This window comes from Doryrhamphus excisus, linkage group LG11 (assembly GCF_037039965.1).
Source record: "Doryrhamphus excisus strain RoL-2023G ecotype Guam linkage group LG11, RoL_Dexc_Guam_v1.1, whole genome shotgun sequence".
Lineage (NCBI taxonomy): Eukaryota > Metazoa > Chordata > Actinopteri > Syngnathiformes > Syngnathidae > Doryrhamphus > Doryrhamphus excisus.
In genome coordinates, this window is record NC_136367.1 from 16,332,869 (window position 1) to 16,357,942 (window position 25,074).

General features: G+C 39.6%; 2 protein-coding genes across 4 annotated transcripts; one reads left to right on the forward strand and one right to left on the reverse strand.

The window, feature by feature from the left end:
• Positions 1 to 3: 3 nt before the first annotated feature.
• LOC131140718 (uncharacterized) lies at positions 4 to 4,876 on the reverse strand. 3 transcript variants are annotated; one of them, XM_078794855.1, is made up of 9 exons: positions 4,442 to 4,515; positions 4,304 to 4,374; positions 2,637 to 2,673; positions 2,341 to 2,538; positions 2,144 to 2,199; positions 1,839 to 2,063; positions 1,670 to 1,726; positions 585 to 716; positions 4 to 415 (listed from the first exon to the last, which is right to left on the reverse strand). In XM_078794855.1, exons 3-9 carry the CDS (start codon positions 2,653 to 2,655, stop codon positions 383 to 385), a joined length of 720 nt encoding a protein of 239 aa, XP_078650981.1. In that variant the 5' UTR covers positions 2,656 to 2,673; positions 4,304 to 4,374; positions 4,442 to 4,515; the 3' UTR covers positions 4 to 382. The 3 variants fall into 3 exon arrangements, with proteins under 3 accessions (XP_078650981.1, XP_078650979.1, XP_057947382.2); XM_078794853.1 differs by lacking the exon at positions 2,637 to 2,673 and having other exon boundaries at positions 4,442 to 4,876; XM_058091399.2 differs by lacking the exon at positions 2,637 to 2,673 and having other exon boundaries at positions 556 to 716; positions 4,442 to 4,876.
• Positions 4,877 to 11,121: 6,245 nt separating this feature from the next.
• synpra (synaptoporin a) lies at positions 11,122 to 24,414 on the forward strand. The gene is made up of 6 exons (XM_058077722.2): positions 11,122 to 11,268; positions 11,356 to 11,421; positions 18,608 to 18,732; positions 18,929 to 19,127; positions 20,590 to 20,781; positions 20,850 to 24,414. Exons 1-6 carry the CDS (start codon positions 11,251 to 11,253, stop codon positions 21,102 to 21,104), a joined length of 855 nt encoding a protein of 284 aa, XP_057933705.2. The 5' UTR covers positions 11,122 to 11,250; the 3' UTR covers positions 21,105 to 24,414.
• Positions 24,415 to 25,074: the final 660 nt, after the last annotated feature.

Below are 25,074 nucleotides of genomic sequence, written 5' to 3' on the forward strand. Positions count from 1 at the left end.
TGTCGGCAACTTACGAAAAACAAACTTAACTCTAGGACGCCAAGTTGATCGAGAGCAGATTTTCTGCATTAAACCCCAATTTCCTCTATGCCTCCACCCTCTTATAGAGCAGACAACATTTCTTATTCATTCATTCAGTCCATACCACACATGGGACTACATGTGGGACATGTAGTTTAGAAAGTACATGTTCTTTCATTGAGGTGGCCGAGTCACTCTGCAGGGACTTGAACGTACACCGTGACTGTGAGAGGAGTTAGACGTTCATTCAGTCCATCGATTATATTCACGATGCCGTCCTTCATATCGCTAATGTCACGCATCTATACAGTCCACGGGAACAAATTCTTTGTGTTGCCCTCATTTTTTGGAAATGGGATTTTCAAATATTCACCTTTTCTTTGTTCTTCATTTCCTACAAAAAAACAAAAACAAATCTTTAATATTTAGTTCAGTCCCACTTTACAATAAGGTACACCAAAATACAGTAGTTACTGAGGTACTAATGAGTAATGAGTTAGGTTAGGTTTTGCGTATCTTATTGTAAAGTGTTACCTTTAGTTCACCTGTGACTGCTCACCCACCTCTAATTTGTATTTTAGAATTTCAATTTCCAGGTCTGTTTTTTTCATTTGCAGGTCCAAGTATGTCATTTCTTTGTCGTTTTTTTCCATTTTCTTGAGAAGATGCATTTTGTACACTGTTTTTACTGGCAACTGTTGATACAAAAGGAGGACAAGGATTAAATCAAATTCTTATAGACGTAACCTGTCACATACTCTTAAGAAATATTTTTTAACACTTTGTCTATGTACACTCTTTAAATATTGTTCACAATAGTAATCTATCCACCTCACCGGCGTAGCATATCAAGAAGCATGATTATTGCACAGGTTGGCTACACTAAAAGGCTGCTCCAAAATGTGTAGTTGACCTGTATTGCAGATGGTCCATAGGGGTCCGAAAACCAGTCAGTATCTGGTGTGACCATGTGTCACCAATACCGTAACCACAGATCCAGAGCATCCCAGACATACTCAATGGGCGCGTATGCTGGCCATGCATGTACTGGAATTGTGCAACACGGTTTTGTGCATTATCGTGCTGCAACTTGAGGTGATGCTTGAGGTGATGGGCCTCGACTCATGTCACAGTATCTCCATGCATTCATTCCACGCCATCTATATGGTAAAATGCACTTGTGTTGTGGATGGAGTGGCCCATAGTGGCAGTGGGGATATGGTATAGACAACAAACATTTTGAAGATAACAAGCTGGTTTGGGATGCTCTACATCATAGGATTTGAGGCCAATTGCGGTCACACCAGATACTAACTCAGCGATTTTCGTCGAGGCCTGATGTGTCGGAAAATATTCAGATTTGTGTATGTCCAGCAAGGCATTCCCCCACGGTTGTGGCTACTGCAAAAAGAAGTTTGGGAACCACTGTACTAACTAGTTTTTTGAATGGCCTTTTATTGTGGCCAATCTTGTCAATAATAATAAATCAGCATCTTGATATGCCTCACCTGTGAGGTGAATACACACTAAAACAGATTTGTGAACAATATTTTGAGAGAGATTATTTGACTTCAGTTCATGAAAAATGTTAAGCAAAAAAAAGAGTGTTGCGTTTCTATTTTTGTCGAGTGTATTTACTACATCTCACAGTGTCAAGCTTTGCTGTGGAAGCTGATGGATTCACTTTCTGCTGTCTGACCGTGCTCTGTAAAAAAAAAAAAAAAGGAAACACATTTTTATTGCAGTGTTTCAGTGGAAGGTATGTGTGAAGATTGGAATTTCACACAATATGAAGCTATATGAATAAGCTATATTACCTCTTCAAGAGGAGGTTCAGGGTCCCACTCGGGAGTAGCTGACACAACGTGTTTAACACTCTCATCCTGTGAAGTATCCCACTCGATGGGAACCGACTCGGTGTCTTTAAAGGTCTCCTGTGAAGTGTCCCATTCGATTGAGGCTGGCTCGGTGTCTTTGACGATGTCATCCGGTGAAGGATCCCATTCTATAGTAGCTTCCACAGTGTCTTTAGCATCCCCATCCTGTGAAGATGCGCATTATAAGTGATAATGAATTGTTTGTATAAACGTAAAATAAAAAGGACAGAGTATAACCTACTCACAACTACAAGTTCTGTCACAGCATTGGGCTCCACAAGGCAGATGACAGCATTAGAATCTGTTGGTACGCATGAAAAATAGTGTTCCTTATTATTATTTGGTGCAAACAGTTCATTTATTCCAGTCAGGTCTGGAACCAATTAATGTCAATAAATGAGAGATGACCAAATCGATAAAGATAAAAACATGGGACATTTACATTTTACAAAGGCACTAGTGTCTTGAATGGTGAGTGGCTGCGATGAAATCCCTCCAGGTATTCCATCCACCACTGGCCTGCCAGTGCCCTGGCAAAGGACCAGCTCCTCCTCCTCCTCCTCTTTTAGAGGCGGTGTTGGTATTGGTGCCAGTGCTGGCTCTCCACTCATTTTTCTCCCTTCTGCCTTTTTTCTGTTGGCTGAAAATAAAGCAAATGTCATTTGAATTAGGTCTAGTTACACAGATGACAAGACAATTTTGTGTTTGAGAACCACATTATACTCAAGGTAACACTACCACACATTGAAGTAGCCATGGATTTTTACTTGTCCTCCTGAGAATCAAGGGAAAAAGTTATTGCAACATGCGTACTGTAGTGGACAGAACAATAGGATGGACTTGGCCTATCAAGGATGATCGTTTTTCTATTATCTATCTGATGCGCCTTCTTGTATGAGCTTTCTATCTTGTCTACAGCAGGAACAACCTTTCTACTGAGTGCTACAACTGTGGTCCATTCTGCATATAAAGATGCTATAATATATCAATATTTAAGCATCATCGGGTCAGAAAGGGCATCTGGAAAATTCCCTGCCATGTGGCATTTAAAGATTAATGCTATTTGACAATAGATTCAACATTTAAAGAGGACCTATTATGCTCATTTTTTTACCCTTTGTATTGAGTTGTGGTCTCCTATAGAGCAGCTACACACAATAACCCGAACTTCTTAGATCTTCCAGAATCTGCACCTATTCCAGCTGTATTACCTTTGATTTGGGCTTCCTGCCAAAACGTTTTAATTTATTCCACCCACGGCCCGCCTCCGGGCATGCCAATTCCGCTGTGACTGGTCACACACTCTGTGACATCACAAAGGAACGGTTTTACCACGCCTTTCCAAACCGAGCATTTTGAACCATCCTAAACTTCTTTCAGTGCTCATTTCCGAATGCACAAACCTCATTATCTGAAACCTTGGCATCATTTAACACAAGAATACAACATTCTAACTACATTTAGATGTCAGAAAAGTGTAAAAAGCATAACAAGTCCCCTTTAAAAGTAGTTTTAAGTCATAAAAACGGCCACAAGCTGGCAGAAGTGCATTTGATAAGAGATGGGCATGGATCTTTTGCATGTATTGACACACTAGATGTGGAAGAGCATGGAGGAGTGTAGCGTGCAGAAAGTGACGCATTGTTGAGAAATTATAACACATGCACACACAGTTTAGTTCCAAATGTGAAAATTGTCAATAAAATTTGTTATTTCTAATCTTAAACATTTTTATGTAATTTATGTTGTGGTGCAGTTGTTTAGAAATTTGAGCTGTCACAAAAGCAACCAACCTTTTTTTGGTTGGGAACTGATACTTTCATGAAACTTCCCTATGTTCTATTGCTGATTAATAAAGAACGAAATAAGGTAGAAAATTTTTCTGATTAAAGAGGACAGTCTCATCTTTCTATTGGTGTAAAGATGTTTATATAATCAGAAAACACAATATTTTGTGTGCCTGGAAAAATAATCTAAAATGGCCGATACTGAGGGAGTTGAATTTTGAAAAATGCCTGGGATGGAATGAGTTATTTTTTCATATAGCATTTTATTCCTGAAGCTTGTCTCAAAATGTGTTACATTTTTTTCTTCATGTCTACTATGGGGCTCTGAGTTTAGCCCAAGCGACCAGCTTGCTAACCTGCTAAACTCGCTTTATGGATAGAGGACTTTGTCAAACCAGCAGCGGTAATGCTTGCATGACATTATAACCCATTTTTAAGATGTAAGATTTTAAGATAGCTTAGCTTTAGCTTTTCCTATGAACCAACGCGTTTTGTTTTGAGGTTTTTTTTGGCTTGTACAAGATCATATATGTTTACCATAGATTAAAAAAGCTACATTAGCTACAAATTAGCATTATTATAATGAAAGAGGCAGGAAAAACACAACCTAAACCTTACCTGATTGAATGAGGTTCTTATACTTCATTTTAAGCTGCGCCCACGTACGTTTTTGGCTTGAAGGATTACACCTTAATCAGAATAAATGTCAATACAGTGCACTGTTAAATGTACAAGCCATTAAAAAAAAAAACTTACGCATTGACTCTGTCTGCAATCTTCTGCCAGGCCGCTACTCTCTCTTTCACCGCTGCAACAGTGTTACTTTTTCTTTTAAAAATGTGTTCAAAGGCACCGTAAGACTGGGTTAAAATTTCCAGCTCCGATGGAGTAAAATAAGCAGATCGCTTTTTAGGGCTAGTTGCCATGGCGAATCATAGCATCCGGGCTTCATGCGTTCAACTCAGGGTATATCTACTCAGAGTTGATCCAGTTAACTCAAGCTAGCTGCCGTGAAACCCAAAACTGAGGGTTTCCGCATCTCGGGGTAGATAAACTCAGAGTTCTCGCTATGGTTCAGAGGCTCAATCCCGTTTCTTCACCTCGCTACAATCTCACGCCGCCATATTTGATCCCAAATGTTTTAAATGAGACCCGAGGAGCTAGGAAAGGCTTAAACTGACGTAAATGGCTGGGAAGATCGATCCAAATTATCGATCACGTAGATACAACGGTGGTGTCATTTTTGGACTGATACCAGCGTGGTGAAAACATTTAACATTCAAATTTACATTCAAAAATATCTTTTTAGTTATGATGTTCCTATTGTTTGATTGTTGGTGATGAATATAGCTACATATTGTTATATTTTTACAAACATTTTTGGTTTACATATTTTGATATTAACTTTATTTTAACCAAGCAATTTTTACTCAAACAGTTGATACAAAATGATGAAATGTAATATGACAAAATACTTTTTTTTGTTAAATTGTTCCCGAAAAAATATGTATTTTGGATAAAATCTGCATTTTATTCTGAGTATCGTCATGATTTACACTTTAATTATGTATTAATGTATGTATGTATTATGTATTTAATTATGTATGCCTGGTATCTGGTCGACACCAAAATGTGCAGTATCGCCCACTGTTGTGTCCTTTGCGGAAGTGTTTCTGACCCTGGCCAGTGACGTGTACAAATGGGCGTATACCAGCACTCTAAAATTCCATAGCTTTCTTTGTTTTTTCCTGATATAAGATATATTATTTTGTTTCATGTATAAGATCTTTTACAACATATGTGCTTTTAAGTCTGGTTTGTAGTCAACAGGTAGTTAATGATTAAAATTATTATTTAATGTTCAAAAACACCTTAATATAGCATCTTGCCTTGTTTTCCGAAATTAAATTAAATAAAAATATAGTGAACTAACGCTAGCAGTTGTATATAAATATATATATGAACACAATAATAGATGCTGAGTGCAGCTGTTGTAAACCTTGTATAAGAGTGTCCTCTGCTGGACAAATGTTTAAATAGCACAATTTCTTCATCAATGATTGTATTTATTAGAAATGATTATTATTACAGTTACAGTTACCACATGCCTTATTGGTTTATGAGCTGTGACAAAAACATTAGCGTCCAACAACTCTAGTGAGGAAAAGCGGCATAGAAAATGGAGGGATGGATATTAGCATGAAATGTAGGGGATGTATCACAGAGTACATATAGTTCTGCTTCCATAAATAATAATATCAAAGCATAAATAATAGCATCTTATGTAACGACTGTCAACACCGGTTGAGTTTCATTGAGTTTATGTGACTGATTTGGTTCTCATGGTGACTGAGGATGTTGTTGACGTGGCTGTCAAAAAGCATGATTTTTATTTCATCCACCACCAAGTCAATGCTGCAGCAGCAGCAGCAGCAGCAGCAGCAAACCCAGCTAGCATGTGCACATAGTGGAAAAAACACGGTAAACAGCCGATAATTGGCCCTCACTGTCAACTTCCATTATTACTCCAAGTCACTTGCCTTTGCATTACACGGGTCATGCCACTTTATTCCCCTTCATGACAATGAACTGAATCTGTTTCCAAAGTATTGAGCACTACTAGGATAAACACATGTAGTACTGGCATCGGTTAGGATTCAGGTTTTTATAGAGATAGGTTACTGCGACTTTAAATTGTTGTGAAATTTATCAATAATACTTATTGCATGTTTATGACCAGTTTTTGTTTTCTGGAACATGCATGTATACCCTATTTATTGCCTCTGTGTACATAAAGTGCCCACACCCACCTGTGCCCACATGACCCCGTCCCTGAGACAACCTGTACAGTCCAGTGGCAAATGAGAATATTCACAGGAAGGTTTGTTGTACACTCAAAAAATAAATGTTTAGCCTCAACAAAAAAAAAAAATCAAAGCAACAGTTTCCATTCATCTTTCTTAGTTATGACAACTTAATTTGAAATTGCTTTGAACCAACAAACAATATTGCATTGCACGAATTAGCTTTTCCTCTTCACTCAAAGCTTATTTTAAGTAATGCTTGCTGAATAATTGTTGTCATCGGGACAAGTTTTTAAGTTTGTAACTCAAAAAAATAACTATGTCAACTGACATAATCATTTTATTCAAAGTAGTTTAATTTGTTGTCTACTTAATTATAATAACAATGCACACTGCTTTTTAAGTAGCAGTAACTATATGTATATATATAGGAGATGGAACTTAAAATGGAAAGGTTAAGAGAAAATGTTGAGAGAAATTATGTTGCCAAGCTAATTTTATGAAGTCATGGCAACTTGAATTTTGTTTTAAGTTTACCAACAATAAAATTTTAGTGTATATGACATGCTAAATTAAGTTCATGTAATAGCCAACATTATTATTTGAACATAACTTAAAAAAATAAAGTTAGCAACTTAGAAAGTTTATCTAAATCAATTAATTACATTTTTTACATTGCATTTATGTATTAAATCAAGTGGTGTCAACAGATACTTTTCGAGTGTACAGTCGACAGGTAGCCATTTGCTTTGACGTCATTTTCCTGCATACTATTCACCAAAAACATAATCATCACACACTGGTGCTTCTTGAATGACTGAGAGAATTCCGTCTTCTCATGTGTTCCTTCCTCCATCTCTTCACTGTCTTTTCCCGTCAGGCTACAGTTAATCCTGATTATATACGCTGTCTAAATGGTGCAGGATGAGACTAACACTAATGGCATTTCCAAAGCTCATCTTTTGTTTCGGTATCTAATCATGTTTCATTGCAGTCACAAGCACATGAGGCTGGATTTCATTAACAGCTGACTTGCAAAGCACAAGTACCGTCTTGAAGATTTTGATGTTAGTGCTTTAAAATATGTATTAAGATATATTATTTTTCTCACTCTAATTTGGCATCGTCTATACCTGCATCAACACCAGAGGATGTGGACAAACTCTGGCAACAGTTCCAGCTGAGCAGTAATTTGTAGTTGCAGAGTGTTGCTTTGTTGGATGAGATGTAGTATCAGTAGCCGACCTAGTCTCTCCACTATAATTCCTCTGTGAGTCACACTACCAAAGAGGCTTAGGCAGAAGAGAAGAATGATGATTGTTGCGACTGTTGCTCTGCTGACCAGCTTTCATTTTTTAAATCCATACATAATATCCACACATTCAGCTTTGATTGTTCATTGTGACTGAAAGGGTGTCATTGATGGGAAATAATGCCGGGCCATGGTTATTACGGTATTATTCTCAAATATTACATTACCTGTAGTTGTTGACTTTTGTTGTGGGTTCACGGTACATGTTTACACCCTAGTCATTTGTCTTTAAAGTTGGGATAGTGTTTAAAGTAGTTCTGATGCACGATTAAAAAAAATTAATCAGATTAATTACAACCAAACCCATCACATTAATTAATTAATCGTCATTTATCACCATTTTCAGAAAAGAGGTGGAAAAGATTTCATTTTGCACAAAAGTCCTCCCACCATCAGAAAGTCACAATTAAAACATCACGTTAATTAATTAATCATTATTAATCACCATTTTCAGAAAAGATAGGTGGAAAAGATTTCATTTTGCACAAAAGCCCCCCCACCATCAGAAAAATCACAATTAAAATCATAACATTAATTAATTAATCGTTATTAATCATCATTTTCAGAAAAGATAAGTGGAATAGATTTCATTTTGCACAAAAGTCCCCCCCACCATCATAAAAATCACATTTATAATCATCACATTAATTAATTAATCATTATTAATCACCATTTTCAGAAAAGATAGGTGGAAAAGATTTCATTTTGCACAAAAGCCCCCCCCAACCATCAGAAAAATCACAATTAAAACCATCACATCAATTAATTAATCATTATTAATCACCATTTTCAGAAAAGATAGGTGGAAAAGATTTCATTTTGCACAAAAGCCCCCCCACCATCAGAAAAATCACAATTAAAATCATAACATTAATTAATTAATCATTATTAATCACCATTTTCAGAAAAGATAAGTGGAATAGATTTCATTTTGCACAAAAGTCCCCCCCACCATCAGAAAAATCACATTTATAATCAGCACATTAATTAATTAATCGTTATTAATCACCATTTTCAGAAAAGATAGGTGGAAAAGATTTCATTTTGCACAAAAGCCCCCCCCCACCATCAGAAAAATCACAATTAAAACCATCACATTAATTAATTAATCGTTATTAATCACCATTTTAAAAAAAGATAGTTGGAAAAGATTTCATTTTGCACAAAAGTCCCCCCCACCATCAGAAAAATCACAATTAAAATCATCATATTAATTAATTAATTGTTATTAATCACCATTTTCAGAAAAGATAGATGGAAAGGATTTCATTTTGCACAAAAGTCCCCCCCACCATCAGAAAAATCACGATTAAAATCATCACATTAATTAATTAATCGTTATTAATCACCATTTTCAGAAAAGATAAGTGGAATAGATTTCATTTTGCACAAAAGTCCCCCCCACCATCAGAAAAATCACAATTAAAACATCACATTAATTAATTAATCGTTATTAATCACCATTTTCAGAAAAGATAAGTGGAATAGATTTCATTTTGCACAAAAGTCCCCCCCACCAGCAGAAAATGGCAATTTCTGTCATTTATGGGTCCTGTGGAAACACTCGATGAGGGTCCAGGAGGTTTCCCCAAACCCCCGAACCAGAAAAGTGCTGTGGAGGCAACATAAAAAAATAGAATGTTGAGTAACCCTTGCCACTTTTGTTGAAATACAATGCCATCACTAGTCAGGTGAACAACCTCTTGTTTTGCAGGATAGTTGTTCACTAGCTACACCGGGCCACGACAACAACAACAACCCAGGAGACACACCCACCAGGAACATAATAAGGAAACTCGAGGAAGCCTTTTGCAGGAAAAGTGAAATGTCTTCAACTTTTGCAACAAAAAAAACAACATAGCACACCTTATAATGCCTTCCTATAACTCAAGACAGCACAGTCTATGACATTTGTGGTATGTGGTGAAGTACACATTTCCTGATTATTTCTCTTGAAATCCTCTTGAGTCCTGACACTGCATGAGGAGTTCCGCCATTATCAACGCATGTGTTTGTTGAGGATGCTTCTTCTGTCCGTGCTAACATTGATTAAACGTTCAACGGTGACAGTGTTATCCAATCAGATGTAGTGATTCTCTAATGCATGGACATAGAGTCCTCCAGGCAGTGTTTATGTGCGAGAGATGATGAGAACAGAGAGAAGGGAGGGAGGACATGAAATGAAATTGGAACGATGGCAGAGATGTGTTAAAATTAGCTGTGCTGTCAGAGCGCTTTGCATTTGCAATAGTGGAATAGTGCCGTATAAGACACTGAAACGGCTCTACTTTTCACCATGGACATATCACCCGCCACAGGAAATGGAATCATGGACTTTTCATCTTCATTTTATTCATGTTTAGGGATGAAGGGAATTTATAAGAGCTCATTCATTCATTCATTAATTTTCTACCGCTTATGGGCACCGGGTGCTGGAGCCTATCCCAGCAGTCTTCAGGCGAGAGGCGGGGTACACTCTGGACTGGACGCCAGCCAATCACAGGGCACATATAGACAACCATTCACACTCACATTTATACCTATGGACAATTTGGAGTCACCAATTAACCTTGCAAACTCCACAAAGAGATGGCTGACGGGTGGAACTGAACTTGGATCTCCTAGCTGTGAGGCCTGCGCGCTAACCACTCGTCCGCCGTGCAGCCTTTATAAGAGTTAAACTCTTATAAATTAAAACAAAACGTTTTGGCGGGAAGCACCGATCTAAGGAAAAATAACTGGAATAGGTGCAGATTCTGGAAGATCTAGAAAGCTTTCTGTGCTGGTGATTGTGTGTAGCTGCTCTATTGAAGTCCACAACTCAATACAAAGGGTTGAAAAATGTTTATGTATGATGATTATGTTTGACATAAATCAAAAATGATGAGCCCGCCCCAAACAAACAAGTTATTCCCACCTGCCGGACCAGAAAAGATTGATGAAAAGATCCGATTTTGCGTAAGGTTCCCCGTTAACAATTCGGAAAAATGTCAGTTTCTGCAATTCTTGGGTCCTGGGACACTCTATGGAAATGCAGGAGGGTTCCTGGACTTCCTGGACAATATGGAAACATATGATTGTGTTTGACATAAACCAAAAGCAGAATTTGAGCAAATAAACAAAACAATAAAATCTGTAACTATGAAGCACACGGGTGGACATGTTATGGAATCACTATCATACAATATGCTAGGAATCATTCATTGTATTAAAATGTAAAATCAGTAAAAGCAAAGTGAGGTGGATATTAAAGCACGACACTAATGTAGAGCACTACATAGTGGCACGAGCGCACAACAACAATAGAACCGAGGATAGACTCGGCTTCTTCCGGCAAGATTCGGAATCCCAGCAGAGAGCCCGCCGACTGATTCCGCTTCACATCAATTGGCTCTCCATTTGCTGTTTGTTTACATCTAATCAATCAAGTCCTAGGCAAGTCTGCAGAAATGGACACTGCAAATCAGGTCAGTGAATGGCAGAATAACGGATAAATTCACAAATAGGAGTTAAAAATGGTTCTAAAACTGTAAACATCTTCCTCCGTGTCTTAGCTTGCATCAGCGGGGACCTTCCAAGTGCTTAAACTACCTTTGGGATTTATCCGTGTTTTGGAATGGGTGAGTTGGAACCTTTTGTTTTTAATCCAGTGTGCTAACTTCATTATACACAGTTGAGTTACATAATGTGGATTAAATGAAATGTGATTGACGTTTGCGACGCGATATTGCAATACACGTTTTCACTTTCAGAATATTATGAATTAATGTGACAGTTAACCATGTCACCGCACACGTTAGCCTGATTTATCTTCCATTCGTGCGTATTTTTGGATTTGCCACACCACCTGCGCACAAACGCTGCGCCTAAGTGAAAAAAAAACAATTACTGTATATTTGGTCATTACGGTAAAACGCAGGTAACCATGGTGGTAATGTTTCAGGGATTTTTTTTCGTTGCGCCTCAATTTCTCTAAAGGACACTTTTTTTTAGTAAGAAACTATTATATGCAGCGAAAGGTATAACAAGTTTGATGCCTTCTGTATATTTTTGGGCCAAAACACCAAGCAGATGATCAGATAACACTGCTAGTATATACAGTACATATGTACAGTAAGTACACAATCCTCTCAGATGTGCAATTCCATTTACATGGCTCCATTTACATCCACACACACACACATGCAAAACAACCCCGGGGACACAATTATAAAAGTGACCTTTTCTTAGCTGCATCTTTTTTTTCTTCTCTTCTGAAGGGGATGATAACTTTCTCAGTCTTTCAAATGGCAAATTATACCCCTGATTATTATAATTTTTTAGTTTTTTTTTCTATTTGCGCAAACATTAGGACAGTGGTGAGCAAAAAGTCACATGTTTTAACTCGGGTCGCTAAAGAGCATTTCCAAATACCTACTGTTTGTCGCATGATTGCTTGATGGCTAAACATGCCAAGGAGGGACGTTCACATACTCCTCATATCCATTGTTTTAATATTCTTAGTTCATATTGTTGTGTTGTGCATGACCCGGCATGCCTTGCGGGCACATTCAAGTCATGTTTTCTTAGTTGTTGTTCATTACCCTCGTAGTAGTAGTAGTTAATTTATTTGATGCGTTGACTTGCTGTGGTACTTGGATTATGAGTAAGTAAATTAAGCTAGCATGCGTGTTTTTGGAATGTAGGAGGAAATCGGAGTACTCGGAGAAAACCCACACATGCACGGGGAGGACATGCAAACTCCACACAGAAATGCCCGAGCGGAGAATCGAACAAAAACAAAAATTTGTGTTATTTTGTTGTCAATGGAAGATGACTGGATGATATGATTTCTTTTGATTGTGTCACTTTTTGCACGATCTGGTGTAAAAGTCGCTCTAACATTCATTCATTCATTTTCTACCGCTTTTCCTCACGAGGGTCGCTGGAGGGGGTGCTGGAGCCTATCCCAGTTGTCTTCGGGCGAGAGGCGGGGTACACCCTGGACTGGTCGCCAGCCAATCACAGGGCACATATAGACAAACAACCATTCACACTCACATTCATACCTATGGACAATTTGGAGTCGCCAATTAACCTAGCATGTTTTTGGAATGTGGGAGTACTCGGAGAAAACCTACGCATGCACGGGGGAGAACATGCAAACTCCACACAGAGATGGCCGAGGGTGGAATTGAACCCTGGTCTCCTACCTGTGAGGTCTGCGCGCTAACCACTTCACTATCGTGCCACCGTCACTCTAACATATTTTGTATATTTGTTTGACCACTCAAACTGCAAATGTAAAAGCTGTAAAAAAAAAAAAACAACCACAGTAAATGTCACTGCACGTTACAAAGCCGGTAGAAACACAAGTTTGTCAGTTGGCTTTGTGTATATTCGCCTTAAGGCAGTAAAAGCTTTTGTTTTCCTGGGCGACTGGCATCTCACTTGGCTAATAATGTCCAACCTTTAACTGTCTGGCTGATTAACCATCTGGACAGTGAAGGTATATTTAACTCTGTCCAACGGCTTCAATATTGGATTTCTTCAGCCGTCATGACTGCAAATGATTCTGATGGTATGCTAGTGTGTGTATGTATGTATGTGTGTGTGTGTGTGTGCGCACAATCTCTGGCTGGCATATTCTGCTCCAAACAGCTGTAAGGTCCCCTTCTCTACACCATAGACCAAGTCAAGCAGAAGCTGTCCTTTGAGATGTGCCCAAGCTCTTCACTTCACTGTGTCAGTGTATGTGTGTGTGGTGTGTGTGTGTGTGTGTGGAATGAGAAAGGGAGCCAAAGTATCCAGTTGATTGAGCACATGATGCTAATGATACACATACATTTGTTTATGCACTGAAGCATCGTCGTGGCTGCAACATCTCACACAGTTTTTACAAGTAGTGTATCATAGCAGCGACTTGTATTGAAGCAAATGAGTCCATTATTAGTCTGGTGTATGAGTATTTGAGTATTTACACTATTTGAGTATTTACACTATGCTTATCCGTCCTAGTTTGACAGCTTGGTTTGTTGTATATTGTTTACCCTTTCCGTTTGTATGCATTCACGATATGGTCCACTTGACCAAAGGCCTTAAATTCTTTCATTGTGTCTATGCCGTGGTGTTGAACTAAAAATGTACTTAGAATATTACAGTACTGTATGTTATCTTTAGAGAGCAGGAAGATGCTGGTTGGTTTTTATAACTAATTCCTTGTTCATATCACGGTCTATAGTGGGATTTCTTGCTTTTGCTCCTTTCTGTACCTTTTCTGTGTATAAATGGAAGTGATGTCAGGGTTTTTTTATGAGGAATGTTTTATTAAGGATTATTGTCACACCTAGGGGCAGCACGGTGGTCTAGTGGTTAGCGTGCAGACCTCACAGCTAGGAGACCAGGGTTCAATTCCACCCTCTGCCATCTCTGTGTGGAGTTTGCATGTTCTCCCCGTGCATGCATGGGTTTTCTCCGGGTACTCCGGTTTCCTCCCACATTCCAAAAACATGCTAGGTTAATTGGCGACTCCAAATTGCCCATAGGTATGAATGTGAGTGTGAATGGTTGTTTGTCTATATGTGCCCTGTGATTGGCTGGCCACCAGTCCAGGGTGTACCCCGCCTCTCGCCCGAAAACAGCTGGGGTAGGCTCCAGCACCCCCCACGACCCTCGTGAGGAAAAAGCGGTAGAAAATGAATGTCATTTTGAATGAATGTCACACCTGGTGTGAGATAATTCAAATCCCGGCGATGAAGTCTGATATTGTGTGTCACCGAACAGTGTAGAATATGATATAAGTGTTTTTGAATGCCTGATACTAGTATTTTATGCTTGAAAATGTCCATAGGCTGCAGTCAACCACGAAACAGCATGATTTATTTATTCATATATTTTGGAAAAAACTAGTAGATTGAAGCCACGAAATTTGGAATTTCTACCGATGAGAAACATGAGAACCATTCATTCATTTCACCGTTTTTCCTCACGAGGGTCGTGGGGGGTGCTGGAGCCTATCCCAGCTGTTTTCGGGCGAGAGGCGGGGTACACCCTGGACTGGTCACCAGCCAATCACAGGGCACATATAGACAAACAACCATTCACACTCACATTCATAGAAAACAATGTTAGTTTGCAGATGTTTTTTGACCCGGTGATTGACAAGAAGGAACAAGTTGGGGCACTTCATTGTACAAACTGGAGGAGCCATGAAAAGCCATGACATTAGTGGAGTGCCAAGAAGAGTAGTGTATCAAAATTTTAAGATGATGTTTTTTTTTTTTTTTTTTTTGCTTCAGGGCATTCAAGCCTGCCGAGAGAGAGAGAGAGAGAGAGAGAGAGAGAGGAGTGAGTTAGAGGGTGGGTAGATGAATCTGGGCTATGCAGGACACAAAGCATTCCCCATGCATGAAGGGATTAACCGCCACTAAATGAGTCCTGAATTTGTTCTGTGGCGCTGCTGCTGTAAAGATAAGACTGGCTTCTCATGAAGGCGTGAGGATGATTCTCCAGTGCGGACGTCAATAAAGTAGTCTGCTTTTAGGACTTTGATTAGAATGTTGGACTCACATGGAGAATTAAGATGAATTAAAACGCAAACAGGGGCTGCACGACGGATGAGTGGTTAGCGTGCAGGCCACACAGCTAGGAGACCCGAGTTTGATTCCACCCTCGGCCATCTCTGTGTGCAGTTTGCATGTTCTCCCTGTGCATATTTTCTCTGGCTACTCCGATTTCATCCCACATTCCAAAAACATGCTAGGTTAATTGGCAACTCTAAATTGAATGTGAATGGTTAGCGCGCAGGCCTCACAGCTAGGAGACCCGAGTTCAATTCCACGCTCGGCCATCTCTGTGTGGAGTTTGCATGCTATGTTAATTGAAAAAACATGCTAGGTTGATTGGCGTTGAGTTGCATCATGCCTAAATTCATCAACAGTCAAATTTGTCTTTACATTATAATTACAGGGCTGCATGGTGGTTTAGTGGTTAGCGTGCAGATCTCACAGCTAGGAGACCAGGGTTCAATTCCACCCTCGGCCATTCCTCCCACATTCCAAAAACATGCTAGGTTAATTGGTGACTTCAAATTGTCCATAGGTATGAATGTGAGTGTGAATGGTTGTTGGACTAGTCGCCAGCCAATCACAGCACCTATAGACAAACAACCATTCACACTAAAACAATTTGGAGTCGGCAATTAACCTAGCATGTTTTTGGAATGTGGGAGGAAACCGGAGTACCCGGAGAAAACCCACGCATGCACGGGGAGAACATGCAAACTCCACACAGAGATGGCCGAGGGTGGAATTGAACTCGGGTGTCCTGCCTGTGAGGCCAGCTGCACTGTGCAGCCAGCTCAATTTTCAGTTAAAATAATTTTTTTTTGCTGAATTTATGTTTTCTGGCTGGAAATGACCAAAGAAAACTTTTGTGTGGTGCGCTTCTGTTCTTTTATTGGTCCACAGTACATTTTAGCACTAACGCAGCCTGCAGTGATCCTTTCATGCAGTCTCAATTTGTTTTTATTTTCTAATTTACTTAATGCAACATGATTGAAGATTAGGTTTTTCACATAAAGGCAATTCAATGCAATGTGGGTCAGGAAAGAGGGCAAAAAGGCAAATGTTTGTTGCTCTTTTTTGTAACCAAACATCTTCCTCTTGCTGTTACTTCCCCTTCTTTTTTTTTTTTTTTTTACTCTTTCTATGGCTTGTTCCCTGAGGAGCCCAGCTGGGAGAGACAGATAAACACACAGGGTGCAAAGCTTAGCAAGCCACCCTCTCGCTACAATGCCACGCTCCTCTGTTCAAAGGGCCCAGCCTGAAATGAGAGGGGCTAAACCCGAGCTATAAATCACAGGGAAGAAAGACAGCTGCAGGAGAGAGAGAGGGTGCTAAATCGTAGAGAGATGATTATCTCATCTTGTTGGGTGACAATTTTAAAAGTTAAATGTTTATTCAGCACGTGTCACAGCCTGAATATACAGCATTATGATATTTCATAAGACGTGTTTGTGTGTGTGATTGTGCAGTAGATGTTTGAAATAGGTCTCTCCAATTAGGCTGAGCAGCATCACTGACCTATAACCTTATGGACGTACCAGCTGTGTGCATTCTGATGTGCACATAAACAGACTCTCCACTCCACCTGAGGCCTTCCTGAATCCAACAGGAAAAGACATTTTTAAATTTGAGACTAAGGTTATACTGTAGTTTTAAAAGTACAATTTACAGTATTGTACACCTGTGGTCATGAGTTTTAGGTAGTCACGGAAAGGACAAGATCGTGGGTACAAGCTTTAGAAGATGGATGGATATTGATTTTTGTTATAATCATGCACCAACTCATGTATTCCTGCTAAGATGCATATTGTTTATCTATGGGGGCTGCACGCAGGCCCCACGGCTAGAAGACCCAAGTTCAATTCCACCCTTTGTGTGGAGTTTGCATGATCTCCCCGTGCATGTGTGGGTTTTCTCCGGGTACTCCGGTTTCCTCCCACATTCCAAAAACATGCTAGGTTAATTGGCGACTCCAAATTGTCCATAGGTATGAATGTGAGTGTGAATGGTTGTTTGTCTATATGTGCCCTGTGATTGGCTGGCAACCAGTCCAGGGTGTACCCCGCCTTTCGCCTAATGACAGCTGGGATAGGCTCCAGCACCACCGCGACCCTCGTGAGGATAAGCGGTAGAAAATGAATGAATGATTATCTATGGGGGCTGCACGGTGGAGGAGTGTTTAGCATGCACACAGCTAGGAGACCTGAGTTCAATTCCACCCTCGGCCATCTCCGTGTGGAGTTTGCATGTTCCCCCCCGTTCATGCATCATCCCACATTTCAAAAACATGTTAGCTTAATTGGCAACTCCAAATTGTCCATAGGTATGAATGTGAGTGTGAATGGTTGTTTGTCTATATGTGCCCTGTGATTGGCTGGCCACCAGTCCAGGGTGTACCCCGCCTCTCGTCCGCGACCCCAGTGAGGATAAGCGGTAGAAAATGATAAATGAGTGAATGATTATATATGGTTATCCGCTAAGGGGCGAGGGGCTTGATGTCTCCAAAACAAGTCCTCCACATGCTTATCACCTGATTCAAATAGCCTTGAATGTCTGAGCGTGTGAGGTCTGCCCTTCATTGTCTCTGTCCTTTACAGGAGGAGGGCATAACACCTCCCCTCACTTCCCCACACATAACATTTAGCATGAATAGTCGGACCTTTTCTCTAGAAGCCACATGTTCAGGTTTTATTCATTTGACTCCCTGCATTAAAAATGTACCTCTCATTATTCTCAAATAACTTGACTAGTCTTTCATCTATTTTGGAGCCAATCGCAGATTTTCCCTTGACACATTTGGCAACACAATTTGGGTTCACAAATGGGTAAGACATACTGTACAACTCATCACACAGGTTTGTAGGAAGTACAGTAGCTGATATCTGCTCAATATTAGCTCAATAGTGCCCTCCGGAGGCTGAGGAACATTCTGCATTAATTCCCTCCACAGCTGCTGGCATCTGGCATGCGGAGGAGAGGAGCATAATTATGGTCATCATGCTGATGATAGCTGCAAGAAGAGCAGCCTTTAAAAAGCTTCATACGCTGTTGAAAAAATGTGCAAAGAGCATATTAGGGCAGATTGTGTTTTTGTGTGCAACTTTTTTAACTGTTGAAAATGATTGCAAAATTGGTTAGTAAACACATCGGGAGCCGATACTGCCAAATTAACCAATCGCTGCAGTCACAGTGACAATGTTGTATGTGATGTCCGGTAAACAAGAAGCCACACTAAGCGATCTTTTTGTTTGTTTATCGTCAGCTCTTTGCCATATTTGCCTTTGCAACATGTGGAGGCTACTCTGGGCAACTGCGGGTTAGTGTGGACTGCCGGGAGAAGGCCAGCAGCAACCTCAGCATCGCCATTGATTTTGCTTATCCTTTCAGGTAAGACAAAATATGTGTTTTTAAAATATATGTATTCATATGGACATGGCCTTATATTAACGTTGACAAAGAAATTTAATGTAATCCTAGAGGATTCAAACCTTTACTAATTATTCATCCCCACCATCAATGAAACAAAACAATGGCGACTCTATACTTTCTTATTTTTGGGACCACTGTGTTTGTTTTGCGTCAGGTTGCACCAGATGTCATTTGAAGTACCCGTGTGTGAGGACCTGCGCAGGGAGCGCCTCTTTCTCACCGGAGACTATTCATCTTCTGCGGAGTTCTTCGTCACAATTGCGGTGTTTGCTTTCCTCTACTCCTTTGTTGCAACCGTGATCTACATCTTCTTTCAAAACAAATACCGTGAAAACAACCGAGGGCCTCTCATTGTGAGTACTTTTCATATATTTTCAAATATGGATAGTATGTATTTCTAAGGGAACCTGATAATGAATGAATGAATGAATGAATGCATTTTAATGCTGTGTAAAAGAACCAGGATGCCCGAACTTTTTCCACAGAGGGCCGCATACTGAAAATTCGTTCATTCATTTTCTACCGCTTATCCTCACGAGGGTCACGGGGATGCTGGAGCCTATCCCGACTGTCTTCAGGCGAGAGGCGGTGGTGGCCAGCCAATCACAGGACACATATAGACAAACAACCATTCACACTCACATTCATACCTATGGACAATTTGGAGTCGCTAATTAACCTAGCATGTTTTTGGAATTTGGGAGGAAACCGGAGTACCCGGAGAAAAACCACACATGCACGGGGAGAACATACAGAAAATACAGATGTTTATTTTGAAAAAAAAAAAAAAAAATTGTCTTTACATCGTGTCTTTTTTTTGCAGTTTTTAGCATTTTTGCTGTTTGTTTAGTATTTAATTTATTTCTACAACATGACACAGGTCAATAATAATAATGAGTCGCAGGCAGCAAATGTCCCCGGGGCCTTACTTTGGACACTTCTGAACTAAACGGTATTGATGCCCACAATGCTGGGGAGGACAACAAGAAGATGGCAAAGCCTTCGGTCTCGGGCTGATACTGACACTTGGGGGCATGATACTGGGCCTGATACCAGACAAACCATGTGATGATCTTATTATCACATACTATTTGATCATGAGCTTATTGTCACGTACTATTTAATCAAAAGACCATTTTGTTTCCAGAAAATGTTCAGTTTATTACATGTATTATATCTAAACAGTGTAAACACAAACAATTGAAAAAATATTTCAACAATAATATTTTTATCAACAGTCTTATCTTATCAATGTCTGACAATTAAAGATCCATTAATCAAGTTTGGGTTTTTTGGTGACTGGAGAAGCACTAGGCACTAAGCACTCGTGTGCTGTTCTCTGATTGGTTGTTTCACGGGCACGATACCAGAGCAGCGTGCTCTGAGTGGACAGCTACGGGGGCTGATACTGGACATGGTTAAACTCTATATTTTATCAGTATCACTGCCCTGGGCTTTGACATCAGTATCATTTCGGCCTTTCCTGTATCATTCATGGGCGGTTTCTAGGGTACAGGGCCAATTAATACTGTAGTATGTGATAAGTATAATTAGGTTATGGGAACTGCAGAGGTCAAGATGAGATCTGGGAAACTCGTACTGTTTACTATGCATTCATGCTTCCTGATAATATTGGCTTTTTTGCACATAACTGTATAGTGGATGTTCATTTTGCATTTGAACAGGACATTAGTGTATAAGGGCATGCATGAAAGCATCATCCGTTATTAATTATAGTACATTGGAGAGAGTATGGCTTCATTTGTGTAATCCAAACTTAATGTTTACACCATATTTCCTGTTTCACCCCTTCAGGATTTTGTAGTGACCGTTGTGTTCTCCTTCATGTGGCTAGTCAGCTCTTCCGCTTGGGCCAAAGCTCTTTCTGATGTCAAGGTAGCTACAAATCCCGATGAGGTTCAGCTCCTCATCTCTGCCTGCAAAGTTCAGACCAATAAATGCGGCTCTGTCCAGGAACCACGCTGGTCTGGACTCAACACCTCAGTGGTAGGTAACAACGGAGGAAAAACCACATCTGCAGCCTAACTAAATGTATTGTAAATATCTCCCTGCAGGTGTTTGGGTTCCTTAATTTTGTGCTCTGGGCGGGGAACATTTGGTTTGTCTTCAAGGAGACCGGTTGGCACAAGGGTGCCGGCAGGTTTGTCGGGGGCGGGGCTACCGAGAAGCAGGCTGGCACCTTTACCCAGCAAACTTACAACCAGGGAAGTTTCGATCGGTCTGGAAGCTGTAACACCCAAGGAGATCTGGGACAGCCGTCCGAGTACGGTCAGGTTGGAGGTCCCTCCGCTTACGCCCATCAGATGTAGTTTGCCTTTTGGTATCTCAGGTGGCATTTCTCCATCTTAAACAAAGCAATGGGTGATAGCCAGAGAAGATAGGAGGTGGAAGAAACAAAAACTGTGATGATGGATAAAAATGTCGTGAGCTATTTTACTTCTTTGGTTTAGGCGGCGCTGAATGCAATACAGTCGTCCCTCGCAACAATGTGGTTTGAATTTTGCGGCTTCCTTTCAGCTTCATCACTTCCTGTCATAACACACAAGAACATGAGTCTTAAATGGCTTATTTGATCTGATATGTCTACTATAGCGAGTCTAAAGCTGCCTATAGGGGTGTTATTTTATGCCTATAGGGCTCTAATCAGGTTAAAACCTATTTAGAAGGTTGTAAACAGGTTTTTTAATGCTCTTGCTATGAAAAGATTGGATTTTTAAATAAGAAATTGTAATTGACAGATTTTCATTATCACGATAGAGTCTGGAATCAATTAACCACGATAAACGAGGGATTACTGTATTCTTTATTTCTTTCACATCAGTGATTTCTCTGTGATTGGTCATCGTTTTTAAAAGGCTTGTGGAAGGAAAATGTGTTCTGTGTTTACATAATCCAAATGTTCAAAATGGTGACTTTGTGCATGATGTGTTTTTTTGTGCAAATCAACAGTGGAACCTCCAAAGTCAATCACAGTGCTTTCCGTCATCATGGTTTTCTTCTAATTTATTCTCATTTCAATATATTTCAATAATTAACCAATTAAAATCAGGCTTCCCCAGGGACGGCTCATTTCAGCACCATCATAAAACCTTTTACTAACTGTACAGGAATGGTTTATATTAGTTATATATTAGTTTATATTAGAGTCTTGCATTTATTTGAAAGGAGAGTGAAGCCAAGTGGAGTGGAGTCTATCTAGTATGGGGGCGGGGTATTTGGGCCCACTTCCACCCAATGAAAACCCCCTTGGAGCTAGAAAAAAACCTATCTAACATATTATATGATTACAACATTGTGTTCATTTATGAACCCAATAAACTACAACCGTACAATGACTGACTTTTATTTTAATTTCTAACAATGCGAAACACAAAATTTTGGTGAAATTTGAAATAAAAAAAATACATCGATATATTCCACTATAATATTAAATTCAGACGTCTTCAAATCTTTCCCTTATTTGAGAATATTTAACTTAAAAGAAATTTGCATGTACAAACGTGTTGTGTGCAAACATGCAAACTTGAGAAATTTGCATGTGCAAACGTCAGAAATTTGCATGTGCAAACGGTCTGCACGGTGGCCTAGTGATTAGCATGTTGGCTTTTAGCACATTACTCCCTGTCTGTACATGAATTTGCCATTTTTCATTGTCAAGAAAGGAAACTGGCAAGCTCAATCAATAGTCAGCCAGTGCCATCATGGTTGCATGGTTCGGCTCACAGGAAAACACTGCCCTTGTGTTTTATCAAAGAATTACATGGTAACTCTGATGCAGAACTGTGGAGGGATCACGATGACATCGGAAAGGATGGTGCAGAAACAGCTAGAGAAGGATGGAAGGGAGGCATGCGGCTCCGGAGCTGTGTTTGCTAACCCCTGGTCTAGTATAATACAGCAGCGTTCATAGCTAAGCAATATGGCAAGGAAACGAGTGTTGGTCTTTTCTGACCCTGCAAATGCAACAACAATCTGGTTGTACCTGGTTTTGTGGTTGTGGTTAAATTGTATAAACCTTTGAGTCCTGTGAGAGATCATCAGTGTGCTGGAAAATTTTACATCGCTCTCTAAATCTGTCTAAATTTTCCGAAATGTATGATTAAAAGTCTTATTAATCAAAAATGATTGAATGATAAGTCATATGCGGTGTTCTAATCACTAGGTATTGTTACATCGATGAGTGATTACCTTACCTGCACTACATGCAGTCAGGCATTACGTGTCCGATATGATGGAGTGAAAAGTTATCCTCCCATTCTGTGTGGAAGTGGTATTTTTGGCTTCTTACTTTGTCCTTCTTTCCCGCTTAATTTGAAACACTTTCTTAAGTTTAGAAAAAATAAATTGGAGTCGAACTAGATAACTCGGTAGCTGGCTATAGGGTATGAGCGGCGGGCCATCATCAGAAACAAATTTTTGATGCTCTGACTATGAAAATATTATTCATTCATTCATTTTCTACCGCTTATCCTCACAAGAGTCGCGGGGGTGCTGGAGCCTATCCCAGCTGTCCAGGTATACTCTGGACTGGTCGCCAGCCAATCACAGGGCACATATAGACAAACAACCATTCACACTCACATTCATACCTATGGACAATTTGGAGTCGCTAATTAACGTAGCATGTTTTTGGAATGTGGGAGGAAACCGGAGTACCCGGAGAAAACCCACGCATGCACGGGGAGAACATGCAAACTCCACACAGAGATGGACGAGGGTGGAATTGAACTTCAGTCTCTTAGGTGTGAGGCCTGCACGCAGACCACTTTTCTGCCGTGCAGCCTATGAAAATATTTTGTGTATTAATAAATTTTTTAAACATTTCGCGAACATGTACTACTTACCGCAGTAAGTACATGTTGCCATTCATGCACCATGTTTATCATGTTTATTGGTAGCGTCTTCCTGTGACATTTTTTCTAATGTAAAATATGTGCCTTGGCTCAATAACGGTTGGGAAACACTTCTTTAGGCATTCGAACTTGGAGGTTCCACTGTATTTTTCTGTAACGGTAAGCCACACTGTGCAGCATGACAAGCTAGCTGGGATTTATGTTGCCTTCTCTTCTTTAAGTATATATTTTTAGTATATTTTTACCGACAGGTCTCCTGCATACAATACAAGTCGGTCGAGTGATTTTTTATTTTTTGATCGTGTCATGAGGATTTTTTCCCTAATTGTTTAAAGTGGGTGCTTTGTAACGGTTTTACTGTGAATATTGAATATTGTTTGTCTCTGACGTCAAACAAAACGTTAAAAAAAAGGGTTTATTTCTACTACAGCATGCCAGCGTGTCCATTAACAAACCCAAAGCCCAGCAAAAAAATCACACCCGATACTGCGGTATCATATTTATAAATCAAGGTTACTAAGTTTTCTATTCTCAACTGACAATCAAAGTGTGTTGTGTTTTATATTTCAAGTAATACTCAAAGAGACTATGCTTGGTTGATGTGTGTTTTAATGCATAAGACGTGTGCAACCCTTTTTTTCTTAAGCTGCTATGCATGTAGCGTTCCTCGGTGTACATAATAAAGCAGATTATGATGTTCATACCGTACAGTATGTGTATTACCTGTTGGTATTCATGTGTGCAGATCTACGTATGTATAAACTTTTGCCAACATTACATTTCTGAATCTGTTTTTAAACTGAGAACCTGAAACTGAACCAAGCAAAATGCAACAAAATGCAGTAAAGTCCTCCCTGCCTCTCACATTCCCCCTAATAGTTTGATTTACTCACCTAAGAAGCACCTAGTCACTGTGAAAGTCCAACTGTTCACTCACTTTGCAAGAAACGAAACTGAATTCCACTACCATGCACACATTTGATAAGATAAATCTAAAAAAAAAAAGTTATTTTCCTTTAAATGAAAACTGCACTTTCCACAATCCTTATATTACACATATATTTCTTCTCTGTGTGTTCTAAAGATATATAAACAGATAAAAAGAGATAGGTCATTACTGTATATATGGGAACCACTTATTAAACCTCAAAAAATACTAAAAAAAAAGCAACAACAATGATCCATTTACATATAATGTGACATGCATATAACCAATCTGAGTTGGTTACATTAAAAGGGACCTTTATGCTCATTTTGCGAGTTTTGGACTCCGATAGAGCAGCTACACACAATAACCAGCACACAAAGATTTCCAGTTCTTCTGGAATCGGCACCTATTCAGCTGTATTTCTTTGGATTTCGTGGTTCCCATTAAAATATGTGTTCCCATATGTGTTGGATATGTAAAACGTAAATTTACACAAGT

Coding starts and splice junctions, on each gene's coding strand:
- synpra (XM_058077722.2), top strand. Junction 19,128..20,589: donor ACAACCGAGGGCCTCTCATT/GTGAGTACTTTT, acceptor TCACCCCTTCAG/GATTTTGTAGTGACCGTTGT. Junction 20,782..20,849: donor CTGGACTCAACACCTCAGTG/GTAGGTAACAAC, acceptor ATCTCCCTGCAG/GTGTTTGGGTTCCTTAATTT.
- LOC131140718 (XM_078794853.1), bottom strand. CDS start 4,611: ATGGCAACTAGCCCTAAAAAGCGATCTGCTTATTTTACTCCATCGGAG. Junction 4,375..4,441: donor ATTGCAGACAGAGTCAATGC/GTAAGTTTTTTT, acceptor ATTCTGATTAAG/GTGTAATCCTTCAAGCCAAA. Junction 717..1,669: donor CCACAGCAAAGCTTGACACT/GTGAGATGTAGT, acceptor TTGTATCAACAG/TTGCCAGTAAAAACAGTGTA.